General features: G+C 40.7%; 2 protein-coding genes across 3 annotated transcripts in view; one reads left to right on the top strand and one right to left on the bottom strand.

Annotated features, from left to right (window-relative positions):
* The window catches only part of LOC134094196 (peroxisomal sarcosine oxidase-like), a 284,404-nt gene extending 281,588 nt beyond the window's left edge, over positions 1-2,816 (bottom strand). For both annotated transcript variants that reach the window (XR_009940430.1, XM_062547630.1), the window contains exons 1-4: positions 2,547-2,816; positions 1,918-2,066; positions 1,420-1,633; positions 215-397 (exon numbers count right to left, since the gene is read on the bottom strand). Coding sequence is in view for 1 of the 2 variants with exons in the window: in XM_062547630.1 (XP_062403614.1) it covers positions 215-397; positions 1,420-1,633; positions 1,918-2,066; positions 2,547-2,654 (654 nt within the window). In the remaining variant the exon portion in view is untranslated. The remainder of the gene's footprint in view (positions 1-214; positions 398-1,419; positions 1,634-1,917; positions 2,067-2,546) is intronic.
* A 2,732-nt stretch (positions 2,817-5,548) lies between these two features.
* LOC134094207 (microfibril-associated glycoprotein 4-like) lies at positions 5,549-11,897 on the top strand. The gene is made up of 5 exons (XM_062547646.1): positions 5,549-5,683; positions 6,414-6,638; positions 6,867-6,963; positions 10,355-10,531; positions 10,752-11,897. The coding sequence occupies exons 1-5, from the start codon at positions 5,657-5,659 to the stop codon at positions 11,021-11,023; spliced, it is 798 nt and encodes a 265-aa protein (XP_062403630.1). The 5' UTR covers positions 5,549-5,656; the 3' UTR covers positions 11,024-11,897.
* The last annotated feature ends 1,096 nt before the right edge of the window (positions 11,898-12,993 follow it).

Genomic DNA, 12,993 nt, shown 5'->3' with positions numbered 1-12,993 from the left:
ACAATACACTTTTAACTAAACGACCTGGTATACACTACATTGTATGTGTGTGTGGGTGTGTGCGCGTGTGGGTAGAAAGTCTGTATATGTGTGTGTGTGTGTGTGTGTAAGTAGCAAGTCTGTTTGTGTGTGTGTGTGTGTAAGACGAGTCTAGCTGAGAGAGTGTGAGGCCATGTGTTAGTGGTGGTGGTAGCGTCAGGTGTTCAGGCTGCACCTGCAGCGGCAGCTCCAGTCCAGTGTGGGAGAGCAGCGTGTTGGCCCACGGCCCTGCCGTGATCACCAGGCTCCTCGTCTGGTACGCCCCAGAGGCTGTCGTCACCGTGACAACCGCACCTGGCGTGATGCCAGTCACTTTTTGCCCATCTTTGATCACCCCGCCAAGTGACTGAAACAGCCTCTGATGAAGGAAGCACAGGTAGACACATAATCGTGATACAAACAAGTTAAATGACTGAAGACATGTCCACTGCTGTGAAAAAGTTATCAACAAAGCGTAAGAGTCAGATGACCCTACATGAACCAGAAACAGAGATTAGTAAATGAATTATCTACTCAGCTCAGAGGCGGTTTGAACCGGAAACATTGCAAACACATTTATAAAGAAGACAAGCCCATGGGAGTGTGTGCCCAATCAGACTGTGCCAGACCGCATCCGACTTGATTGGCTTGAGTTATTTTGAGGGATCTGAATGTCTGAACAGGATCTGAACAAAGATGACACCTTCACTCAGTAACACAATGTGCTTTTTGAAAATCAACCCTGCGCTTAGTCGCTTACACATACAAGAATCTGTATTGTGTTGTAATGGGGTGAGACATGGGTGTTAAAAGCAGCAGGGTTTAATGATAAAGTGTGATGGACCAAAGTCCTGGTCTGGGTCCCCTGAGTGGGTTAGGCTGAGATTGTCGGCATGATACAGCAAGTGGCGTTAAGGTTCAAGGTTTAAAACGAGGCCTGACACTGTTAATGTTCTGTTCAGAGGCTGGGGAAATATATCCAAGTGCGCCAAAGGGTGTAGAGCCAGTTCATTAACGTGGTCATCCTCTATCATAATACAAAAAGCTTTGAAATAATATGTATACTGTATGTCCTGATGCATGACTTGATTTAAACCAATTAGATTTGCAAAGCCATCAAAGACACACTCATCTCATATGATATGAGTCCCCAGTCCCCTGTCTGTTATGTGGTGGGCTCAGGTTCTTTTTATGTTGCTTTTGCTAAATCTCACCTGGCTGTAACTAGTGCACCTAGCGTTGTACAGGCATTTACCTGTAACACTACAGTGGTCCTCACCTGAATGGACACGAGGGCTTTGTACGGGCATTTTAGTTTGGTTGAAGGCATTTACCTGTAACACTACAGATGTGCACCGTGCTGTACTGATGCGCAGTGATGGCGCTGTGAGTGGTGCTCACCTGAATGGACACGAGGGCCTTGTCTGCGTACAGCACCCCGGCGGTGGTGTCCACGAGCGCCCCGTCCCCGCTGCTCAGGTTGAAGTTGGGGATGTGCTGGCTGAACTCCTCCCTCTTCAGCACCACCGTGGGCACCTTGTTCCGCTGCAGCACATCCTTCACACGCGGGTACTGCTCACCGTTCTCCGCGCCCATGACCAGGAGGCCTGTGCGTCTGCAGGCAGGAGAAAAGAGGAAGTTGTGTGTGTGTGTGTGTGTGTGTGTGTGTGTGTGTGTGTGTGTGTGTGTGTGTGTGTGTGTTTCATTCACTGCAGTTGTATATCTTGTACTTTTACATCTTTTAAAAATTTACATTTTATAAAACATGTAAGGCTCCTAGACAGAATACAACTTATTGCACTTCTATGAGAGCAGTTCTGGGCAGCTCTTGTCTGAAAATCTGTCAACTGTAATAATGTTTGACTGTTTTATTCCGCAAATCAGAAGCATCACACCCACCTGTACAGTTTCACACCTGCCTCTTTCTCCAGCTCAGCCCACAGTTTGTAAGACTCCTCCATCATCCGGGCATAGAAGTCCTGCGGATAGGCCTTCCGGATGATACGCGTCTGGCCATGGGAACTTCCACGAGAGTGAGGCAGGAGGAACTTAAAGAGCAGGAAGAAATTACACTTTATGCATAAGGTTGGTTGCAGCTAAATATACACAGTTCTGAATGTCTTTCACTCAACATTTTTGAAGTGACATTGAGTAAACTTCAATGTCTCAAAATCAGTGATAGGGCACAAGACTGCAGTTTTTGTGAAGTACAGCCTACAGTTCAATAATATTTTCATATCCAAAATATTATTTATAAAGTGAAGTGCAGTAAAGTATAGCAGCCTATAGTGCAATGCATTTTTCCCCATGTTAAATATATTGCAAACATTGCATTTCCCGCATATGAACAGCAAACAATTCCGCCAAAACTAGCCTATTAAAACACTGAAAACGTAGTACTTTGTCAGAGAATCGCTAACTTTCAGCGCATGATATTAAACAAGTTTAGCAGTTTGTAAGTCAGGCGTGCAGGACATTTACATGCTGGAGGTGCAGCATGAAAGTAAAGGCTATGTGAGGGCACCGACCTGTTCGAGAAGGAGCGTTTTCTTGTTATTCTTCGCGTGGTAGTACGCTGTACAAGACCCCTGGATCCCAGCTCCGATCACAATGCAATCGTATACTTGAGAAGACATTTTGCGCACAGCTCCGCGACAATCACACAGTGACGGATTTAAATCGACTCCAAAGAGTGGAAGTTGTTACACTTCCAACTTGAAGTTAGCAGTCCGGAGTTATCTAGTTACACTTACGTAACCATGCCTGACAGATGGCCTTGTTGGCATGCCCTCCGTTTAATAACTCCGTTGGCTACTATAACTCTGGTAAAGCGTAGCCTATATACTCGAGGCAACAACATTCCGTCAATAAAAATTGTGAACCGTTACCGAACCAGAACTCATATTTTTTGCACTGAACTTATGAATTCTATGTTCAAGAAGCCCTTGAAGACCCAACTCTTCCAAGGAAAGGCTATACTGTACCACGTCTCCTAACACACCGAACATGCACTTCACAAACACTTTCCTTTATCCATCTTGACCTCTCTTTCTCCCCCTCTTCCACTCCAACCCACCATGATTAGCACTTAAAGCCTACATTTCCGCAGCACTCTCATCCTCTGGCAGTAGCCTATTTATTGTAGTATAATGACATTTCATAACAATTGATTATTTAATGATAAAAACATCAAACTCGTCTGTCTGATCATATTTAGAATACTGTAGGCGCACCGGTTTGGGCCCCTGGCAATGATGTTACAAAACTCAATCTGAACTCAACTGAGATTGTCGGCATGATACAGCGAGTGGCGTTAAGGTTCAAGGTGTAAAACAAGGCCTGACGCTGTTAATGTTCTGTTCAGAGGCTGGGGAAATATATCCAAGTGCGCCAAAGGGTGTAGAGCCAGTTCATTAACGCGGTCATCCTCTACATCATAATACAAAAAGCTTTGAAATAATATGTATACTGTATGTCCTGATGCATGACTTGATTTAAACCAATTAGATTTGCAAAACCATCAAAGACATACGCATCTAATATGATATGAGTCCCCAGTCCCCTGTCTGTTATGTGGTAGGCTCAGGTTCTTTTTATGTTGATTTTGCTAAATCTCACCTGGCTGTAACTAGTGCACCTAGCGTTGTACAGGCATTTACCTGTAACAGTGGTCCTCACCTGAATGGACACGAGGGCTTTGTACGGGCATTTTAGTTCGGTTGAAGGCATTTACCTGTAACACTACAGATGTGCGCTGTGCTGCAAACTCGTCTGTCTGATCATTATTTAGAATACTGTAGACGCATCGGTTTTGGCCCCTGGCAATGATGTTACAAAACTCAATCTGAACTCAACTCAACCTACTCAACACATTCCTGCATCTATAACACGTTGAAATGACATTCAATATTTCATAGGCTTAATTTAAACTATTTATTTGAATACTTGATCAAATTTGGTAATCACAGCATCAATCATTTTTATAAACTGAAAGAGAATGTTGCAATTCTAGACATCTCATGAACAATGTACATATTAAAATTAAGTAAATACAATTATTTTTATCCCAGTCAAGACTAACAAGTTCACAGAGCAAAGAGCACCAAAAAAGGCAACCAGTCCTTATTTCTCTGGCAATCCTTAACAGAAAAACATATTTCAGATACATCAAAGATAAACAATGCCAATGGCATAGCTGGTAAGGTGTCAGGTGTGTTGGAATGTATCCCTCCCTATCTTCTACATTCCACAGTGGAGAGAAGTTCACTCCCTCTAAATAACTGCATCAAGTTTCTGACAGGAACTTCATGATTCTGTTGTTCAGTTCTGCGTTGGACTGGCACCATTCTGGCGCCTATGATGCTCTTCCGCAACCTTTCTAGGTTGATGGTATTTTTTTTATTTACTCCTCTCTCTGAGAATGAGACATCCAGACTGCATCCCAAAGCTCTCATTTCTTTAATTGCAATCAGAAAACCGAGGAGAGAGGAAAAATCCTATCTAACGACCAATCACAACTTTGGCAGCCCTATTTCCCTTGTCGCGCAACAAAATTAGATAACCTTTCCCAACTTGTGAATCACAAAATAACTTACCTTTCTTTTGTGCTCAGCTCATGAACTCTGTTTGTATATAGAAAAAAGATGGGCATGAGAAACAACAGTCAACTGTTAATAATACCTTAATTAAATAATAATAAATAATAATAATGTTTGTGACATTCATCATAATCAGTGTCTGTGTGCCTTGGCGTTTTGGTTTAACCTTTGGTGTGATTTAGCCCAGAAAAAGCTGAGAACTTCTGAAATAAGCTATAAAGTGTCAGGGAAAATCCCTTATATTATTAATACAAGAAGCACACAAGAAGCACACAAGACTTTTCAGTTGCCTGCTCCGATCAGAGGAGAGTGTTACAGGTAGAAGTCCCCGGCTCAGCCTGTACACTCCACTGATTTCCTAGGTCGGTTTCTTATTCAATGGTTGCATATATTATTTTTTGCTAAGCGAGTGTTCTTCTTTAACAATAACAACTGTTTGTGGTTTTCTTGTCTCCCATGCCCTAGAACACAATGTTTGCAATGATCATTTCATATTTCTATGACAAAGTTTTTCTGAAGTCATTATGTTTTGTTCATTACTCTAACAATTTTACACAGAGGCCTGTATGAGTAAATTACAATTCAAAGTACTTAAGAGTTTTTTGCTAAGTACATCAGTGTGTACAAAGTACTTAAGTGTCTTTTGTGTAAAGCACATCAGTGTGTTGTTGCTGATCTGAAAGAGTAATTCAACTGGTACATGTATATAATTTTGTTGACATGACATGAATTTTTTTTTTTTTTTTTTTTTTTGCTATTATATATGCTTCTAATTCCAGGAATCAAATTACTTCCTGTTACTGGAAAAGTGATTGAAGAGATGAATGTGACGAAACATGTTCTACAGGTCCTATGCTAAATCCTCAACCCCCACTTCTTTGATGTGCCTTATAAATAAGAACTGGTGAGTGCAAGGACCAGAGAGATGAACCTGGCACCACTGGCCATCCACAGATGTTCAGACGAGATTTGTGATTGACATCTTTGACAGTACATCTCCAAGAGATAATATACAAGGCACAGAAGACCTGTTGATCTTCATGGGTACCAGACTGGACATCATTATGGTGAGTTACAGCTGAAATGCATTTTTGGTTGAGTATAAAACATATATAAACAACTTAAGAATATTAAATATTTATTTCTAAAAAGAGTAGATCCACTGCACTTCTGCAGCATTACATCTGGTGCATCAGACGAGAGAAGGAACCGTGTAGATGATATACTAAAAGTAAAAACTTGGAAAAGCACAAGATGCACTTTTAGCTGGATTTTAATTAAGGTGCCTAAAAGGCACTAACGTTTCGATGCTTCATGCATCTTCCTCAGTTAGTCCCTTTTGTGCACCTTAATTAAAATCCAGCTATAATAGTGCATCTGTGCTGCTCCGAGTTTTTACTTTTAGTATAAAATATTTATTATCAGAGGCTTATATTTCACGTCTGATACAGTACATGCAGGAGAGGTGTGTTTCTTGTGGTATAGGCAGGGGATTTCCCACTGTGGCCAATCACCAATCAAGCTGTTTGCAAAACAATAAACAAACAACAAACAAACAAAGTAGCCTTCAAGAGCACTTCATTGGAGTTCTCAAACACAGGCACCAGAAACAATGACCTTTAGAGAAATCGGAGGCTACTCACCACCAAAAAATCAAATGTTGCTTCTGTGCCATTAAACACGAAAGTGTATGAATTTTCAAGATACATGATTCTGATCATTTTCATGTCTGAAAAAAATGTGTGATTAAATGGGTTAACAGCGCGATGCCTGCCTGCCTTCCCTCTTCCCTGGCAGCTCTACTGCTCTGTTGCTCTGCTCCTGCTCCTGCCCCTGCTGGCGCAGTCTCACCCTCACATAGATGACGAGGGCCTGCCAATCGACTGTGAAGATGTCTTCAAAAACGGATCGATTCACAGTGGCGTCTACACCATCTACCCTGAAGGAGAGGACTCAGCTGTGGAGGTGTACTGTGAAATGAGCTGCCCTGAGAATGAGAACATGGAAGAAGGCCATTGGACAGTGAGTGGATGTGGCTGACTCATAAGTATAGATTTGGGCATAATGACACAATATGGGCCAACTGCACAGACATGCACAATGTAACTTTGGCCTGCATGAGGTTTATGGCACAGACTTACAGTATGAACGCACCACATACACCTAAAACATTACTCTGACTTATTTAAAATGAAAATGTAATGTTTGACATGGTGTCATCGTGACCTTACTTTGACACCTTTGCATCAGGTGATCCTGAGGAGAATGGATGGGAGTGTGAATTTTGACAGAACCTATGCACAGTATTCAGAGGGCTTTGGATACAAGGATGGAGAGTACTGGCTGGGTAAGAAGTCTGCAATCAACTATAAACATACAAACTATACAATCTAATTGTAAGAGAATTAATCAATTAAATGCAAGGTACAATTGAGTCCCCTTAGACTTAGAAGCTTCTATCTCCGTTCTAGCTCTGAGATATTGAGCTCCAAAGTTTTTGAAGTACTTTTTTTCAAAAAATATGTTCTAAAACCCACGTCACTTGAGGAAGCACCCCAAAGAAAGTAAAAAAATATGTGAACAACTCTGTTTTGACAGAAATGTCAGGAGGAACCTTGCAATCCATCTGTGAGAGAATTAATTACTTAAATGCAAGGTACTGTTGAGTCCCCTTGCATTTAATTAATTAAATGCAAGAATTAAAAGCTTCTATCTGCGTTCTTGCTCTGATATATATTGTTACACCCCACTATAAAAATGGCCCTTTTGGGGTGAACAATAACCCATTGACCCAAAATCTTAACAAAACAAGAATGCCTTTTTAAAATGACCCAACCAGTGGGATTTATTAACATTAAGGAATACATTTACAAGACACTAAATAGAGACATAACCAAGTCCAAATCAAACTAACAAGACAAAATCCCAGTCTGAGAGGCAACAAGACAGTCAGCAGTCCCCATGCAAAAAGCCTCTCTTCTTCTTCTTCTTTAGTTTATTGGCGGATTACAGTTGGTGCACACCGCCACCAACTGTACAGGAGTGTGCAAAGGGACTTGGCATACTATCTTGGTCTGTTTAATAGGAAATGTTCATGTTAAAGATAAACAAAACAAAACAAAACAAAACAAAACAAAACAAAAGGATCCTAGATCCTTTTGATTAAGCCTGTGTCATTTAGGCTGCGTTTAGACTGCCAGTTTGAAGTGACCCAAATCCGATTTTTTGCTCTCATGTGGCACGTATCCGATCTGTGCCACGACAGTGTAAACAGAAAAAAAACACATGAATTCCGATCTCCTCAGATCGGATACAGGCCCTTTTCGTATGTGGTTTTAAATCAGATATGGATCGGATTTGTGTGCATGTGTCTACAGTCTAAACCAGGGGTAGGCAACCTATGGCACGGGTGCCACTGCTGGCACGCCGAGGCATAATCACTGGCACGCGCCACCAGCATCAGCAAAAAACAAATCTCAGACTGACTAAGTGACAAACTACAAACCCCAGATAAAAAAAGCTCAGCCAAGAAAAGCAAGGACAGGGATCACACTGACTGGTAGGCAAGATAATTATACCTTTTAATTGAGACATATAGCTTATGATCCATTTTAGCCTCAGCCCACACTGTTCAGTTAAATAGGCCTGCTGTTGCCTATAAAATGTTGTGGCCGTTTCGTTTGTTATGCATGGCTATAATAATAATAATAATAATAATAATAATAATAATAATAATAATAATTAACATTTTATTCTATTAGCACATTTTCAATGTAAAATAAAATTCCAAATTTGTAGAAGTATATTCCCGTTGTTTGTGTGTGTTTTTTAACCATTATTGTTGATAGTGGCACACTCATTGACTAGAAATTTTGAAGTTGGCACTGGAGGTCTCAAAGGTTGCCGACCCCTGGTCTAAACAGACAAATCGGATATTCCAGTGCAATGCGTCTCACACGTCATTAATCTGTGACAATTTTGCGCCTGGTGACGTTAGGTTACAATTCCAAGTGGGCGCGCTGGCGGAGCGTGTTAAAAGTTGCCCTATTGATACTTTGATAGACTATTACGTTTCCGTAGACCATGTATTGAGAATAAAACATGTGTAGCCTACCTAATTATCTACAATCGTAGGCCTATAGCCATCCAAATATGAATGGTCTACTGTAAATAGCCTACAACCAGAGATATTAAGCAAAAAAGTGCCAAATTCAAGCATCGCAATTTGTAGGCTATTAACCTATTTTTAAAACTGCAACTGCAGTTCTGTTTGTTTAACTTTGCTTCGTGAAATTTTAATGTGTAGACTTCAATTACATGTCATTCATTTCGTCAGACCCTCGATCTGTTTTAAGTTAACATGAGTGCCATTTGATGTAGCCTATATAGTCACAGCAAATGCAATTAAATGAAAATAAAAAACATGACCTAGACCTGTGCGGGTTAGTTGCATAGACAGTAAAAGAGTTAGTTGTAACACCCGTCTCTGGCAAAATTAACTGATTTTATCGCGCATGTGCGAGCAATTATGATTGCGAGTTATGGATTATTTTTATGTGCCGCGATCACACCCAATGGAAGTTAACATAGCAACTTCAAATATCAGTGTTGGACCAATTGCTTCAGACATGTAAGAAATAAGCAGTTCATCAACTATATTAACAGGTTTTATCAAGTCGATATGACCAAAATAAGCCTAAGGTTATTGTGAGCTAGCATAATACCGTTTGCAATGGCTAATCACTCATACAACTAGCTTAACAGTCATACATTTGGACCTTTTTTTGTTGGTTATATATGAAAACAGATGTTCTTTGTTTAAGCCAGCAGTGTTTTGTGTTAAAATATGTTATAGGATTCACGATTTTTTAGCACTGTTACAACCATGACGCTATACTGTAACTGTAGCCTACCGCACTTTTTTATGGCTGCGTAGGTTGGAACAAAGGTACATGTCACTGTTAAGTTAAGTTATTAACAAACTGCAACATATTTATTCTGTTTCAACTTTCATGGAGTAGAGATGTATGACTCTGTTCTGGTCAAGTTTCACTGCTCTCAAGTCTATCGTCTTTGTGTAAAGCTAGTTTGAACTGAGAAAATAAAAAAGTGTTACAGTACGATTATGCTGGTTCTCCCCTACAAGAAACTTTTAGCCCATGCGCATGCGGGCCATTTCAAGTGTCTGGCAAATGTAAACACACATGATCGGATTTGGGTCACTGGCGAAAGTAGATGTAAACATGCAATCAAAAAAATCGGATATGAGCACAAAATCGGAATTGAGCATATCCGATCTGCAGTCTAAACGCAGCCTTAGAAGCCTCTCTCTGAGGAACCCTGGAGCCTTTAACCCCCAGTCAATCAGCAGGTCAGGTGCTGCCAATTAAGGTCGTTGCCAGCAGAGCACCTGAGCAGAGATAGAGGGAACGGAAGAGGAACAGGGACAAACAGTACTGGGAACAACGCGAAACACAAGAAACGCATACAGTCGTAACTATATTATATATATTAAATATAATGTTCTAAAATCCAAGAAGCACCCCACAGAATGTAAATGTGTAGAACCTTGTAACTCTAAGGGGACAATTTCTTGAAGGTAGCCACAAAATAAGCTAAATTGTAAACAAAAAGGCAAGTCTTTCTCTTAACAACCCGTCACAAAAAAATCATGATACTACTTTTATTGTTGGTTGTATATTTGTTCCATCACCTGTTTGTGGCACCTGTCGTTATAGGTCTGGAGAGCATGCACCTCCTCACAATAAAGGGGGATGGGAATTGGTATTCACTGAGAGTGGATGTGGAGGACTTTGCTGGGTCGAAAATCTTTGCTCTGTACCCCACCTTCCGTGTAGAATCAGCATCGGCTGGGTATAGACTCCATATCGTTGACTTCATTAATGGCGGTGCAGGTAAGAGTGGTCTCATTTTTTATCTCACCACTTTTTCTCCCCCAAGGACATGAACAAGTCTTTTCTGATTCTGTATTGGGACATTTCGAAGACCATTAACCCTCACATAACACACAGTAAATGTTTGGTTTATACAGACTGTGTGCTTCATATGTACTTGTCGTGATCATCATATTCTTTCATTTTAACAGTTAACATCCAAAATGTATTCTTCTTTTAGGTGATTCTCTGAAAGCACACAATGGGCACATGTTTTCCACCTTTGATAGGGATCAGGATACCTATTGGGGTCAATGTGCAGCCGGTCACGTCAAGGGAGGATTTTGGTTTCATAAGTGCCTGAATGCCAACACAAACGGCCAATACCAATGGCAATATCACAATGGTAAAGGGACATCTGGGGTGTATTGGTCTACATGGTCTTCAGCCTCACTAAAGGCCATTACTATGAAGATTAAAAGAGTGCCTCGGGCTGATGAAGCGACTGACTAGTTAAAGGCGTCTCCTCGACCAGTCTATCGTGCCCCTGTGTTCCTATCATGGTTACTGTCAAATTACACTTTAAAGCAAACTAATCATAGCAATAATCTTGAGAGCAAGTGATCCTGATTCAGAATGGACCAAGACAATTCCTCTGACATCAGATAAAAGAATTCATATAAAGGTATTGGGATTGACTGATTGATTGGGATTTTCAAAATAGAAGGTTAATAGTCATACTTTCTTTATACTGCCGATAGATGGTGTGGGAGAAAATTGTTTTATTCTTTTATCATCATGTATCATGTTACTTATGATTTTGAAATATTGAGTGTGACTTGATTGATTGATTGATTGATTGATTGGGATTTTCAAAAAAGAAAGTTAATTAATAAAGTCATACATTTATTACCACTGCCAGTTAGCCTGCAAATGCATGTGAATTGAGAAGGTCTGCATGCTAATCAGGCGAACTGCTATAGGTGGTGGGGGAGAAAACGCTTTTATTCCCAGTATAGCCTACTGCTATTTTATGTGGTTAACTGCACCCTACCTAGCTTTGAAATGTCAGATTGCCTAATAAGCAGAAGTGAACGAGGGCATGCAGCCAAATTTATGACTCTAGGCATAAGCATGTTTATATCTTTATGGGCAAAGACATCATACCACTTTGTAAGTCTCGCTGAGGAGTACTGACAAAAACAGATGGTTTTATGAGTCATGCTTTTATTTCCTCATTGGCTTTTGATTGAGAATAGGATGGTCTGATTGAGAATAGGATGTTATGTAGATTAATCATGTAGATTAATCATTGGGTGTTTCAGCTATTGGATTCCAATTGTTTTACTTTCTGAATTTGAAATAAATCAGCAAAAGAAATGTTGAACCTTGCATATTAATTTTTTCCTCCTTGACAAAAAAAACAACAACATATTGTTGAACCATAGGTTTAAATATTGGTTCCACTCAACGCACCTTTGGCCTTTTGGCATTTGAGCTACTGATGATGGGTGTAGCCTACATCTCTGAACATACTAAACTAATAATGCCACCTAACACACAGATTTCAGTGCATTCGAAAATGCATCTTTTACACATTTTAATTTGTGCATTTTTGAGATAAAGTGAAAGTGTGAAATGTAAAAGTGCTGTGTTTGAAATAGGCTATATTTTCAGCCAGGTCCACTCTAAGTTGGCCTGTCGTTGGTAGAAACACTCCTATCCATGTGGTGGCAGTGTGACTGACTGAACATACAAAACAGTCTGTGCTCTACAATCTGGATTGACTGAAGTGTAGACTTGACCATAAACAAAGGAGCGGGTAAGTTGTGCTGTTTGAGAAAGTTTTATTAGACGAAAATTTGCAACAGTTTGTGTCGAAGATATGATGACTGCAGTCGGACGGGCTTAGTCGGACGGACATAGGCTTACGAAAACAGACAACGATTTGAGTGTAAAGTGGTTAATTGTGTTAAACGACTAAAACTTATCTGGGCGCACTCTCAGACACCAATTCAATGCAACCTGTTCAGCTTACCATTGATCGTTCTTAGACAATCAGACTGCCGCGTCCACTTTCACTACTTAAACCGCTTACAGCAGCTAGCAAACAGTCAAATGTTTCAGAGAAGAACAACTCCTGGCTGCAGTTTTCATGTCGGCGCTGGGCGTATGTGGGGCGGCGGAGGCGGAGCGCAACGTTACGGGGCAGTCACACGCTTGCGTCGGCCAACGTTCGTCCGTTGTTTTCCCATTCACTTTACATTGGCTGGACTTCATTTCATGCCGCACTGAATTGTGGGTCCGATGCGTTGCCTGAGATACGTTGCCTCCGCTAAAAAGTTGAGAAATGTTCAACTTTTGACGGATCGCGCAAGCGCCAGCCAATGAAATTCCGTGTATGCAAATTTTCGAACACTGACAAACCAATCAGTTAGTGTTTATGGAAATGTGACAAAATGAGGCATACGTTGGCGGACGGA

This window comes from Sardina pilchardus, chromosome 1 (genome assembly GCF_963854185.1).
Source record: "Sardina pilchardus chromosome 1, fSarPil1.1, whole genome shotgun sequence".
NCBI lineage: Eukaryota > Metazoa > Chordata > Actinopteri > Clupeiformes > Clupeidae > Sardina > Sardina pilchardus.
The sequence above is the reverse complement of the archived record's forward strand: the minus strand, read 5'-3'. Positions and strand labels throughout refer to the sequence as shown.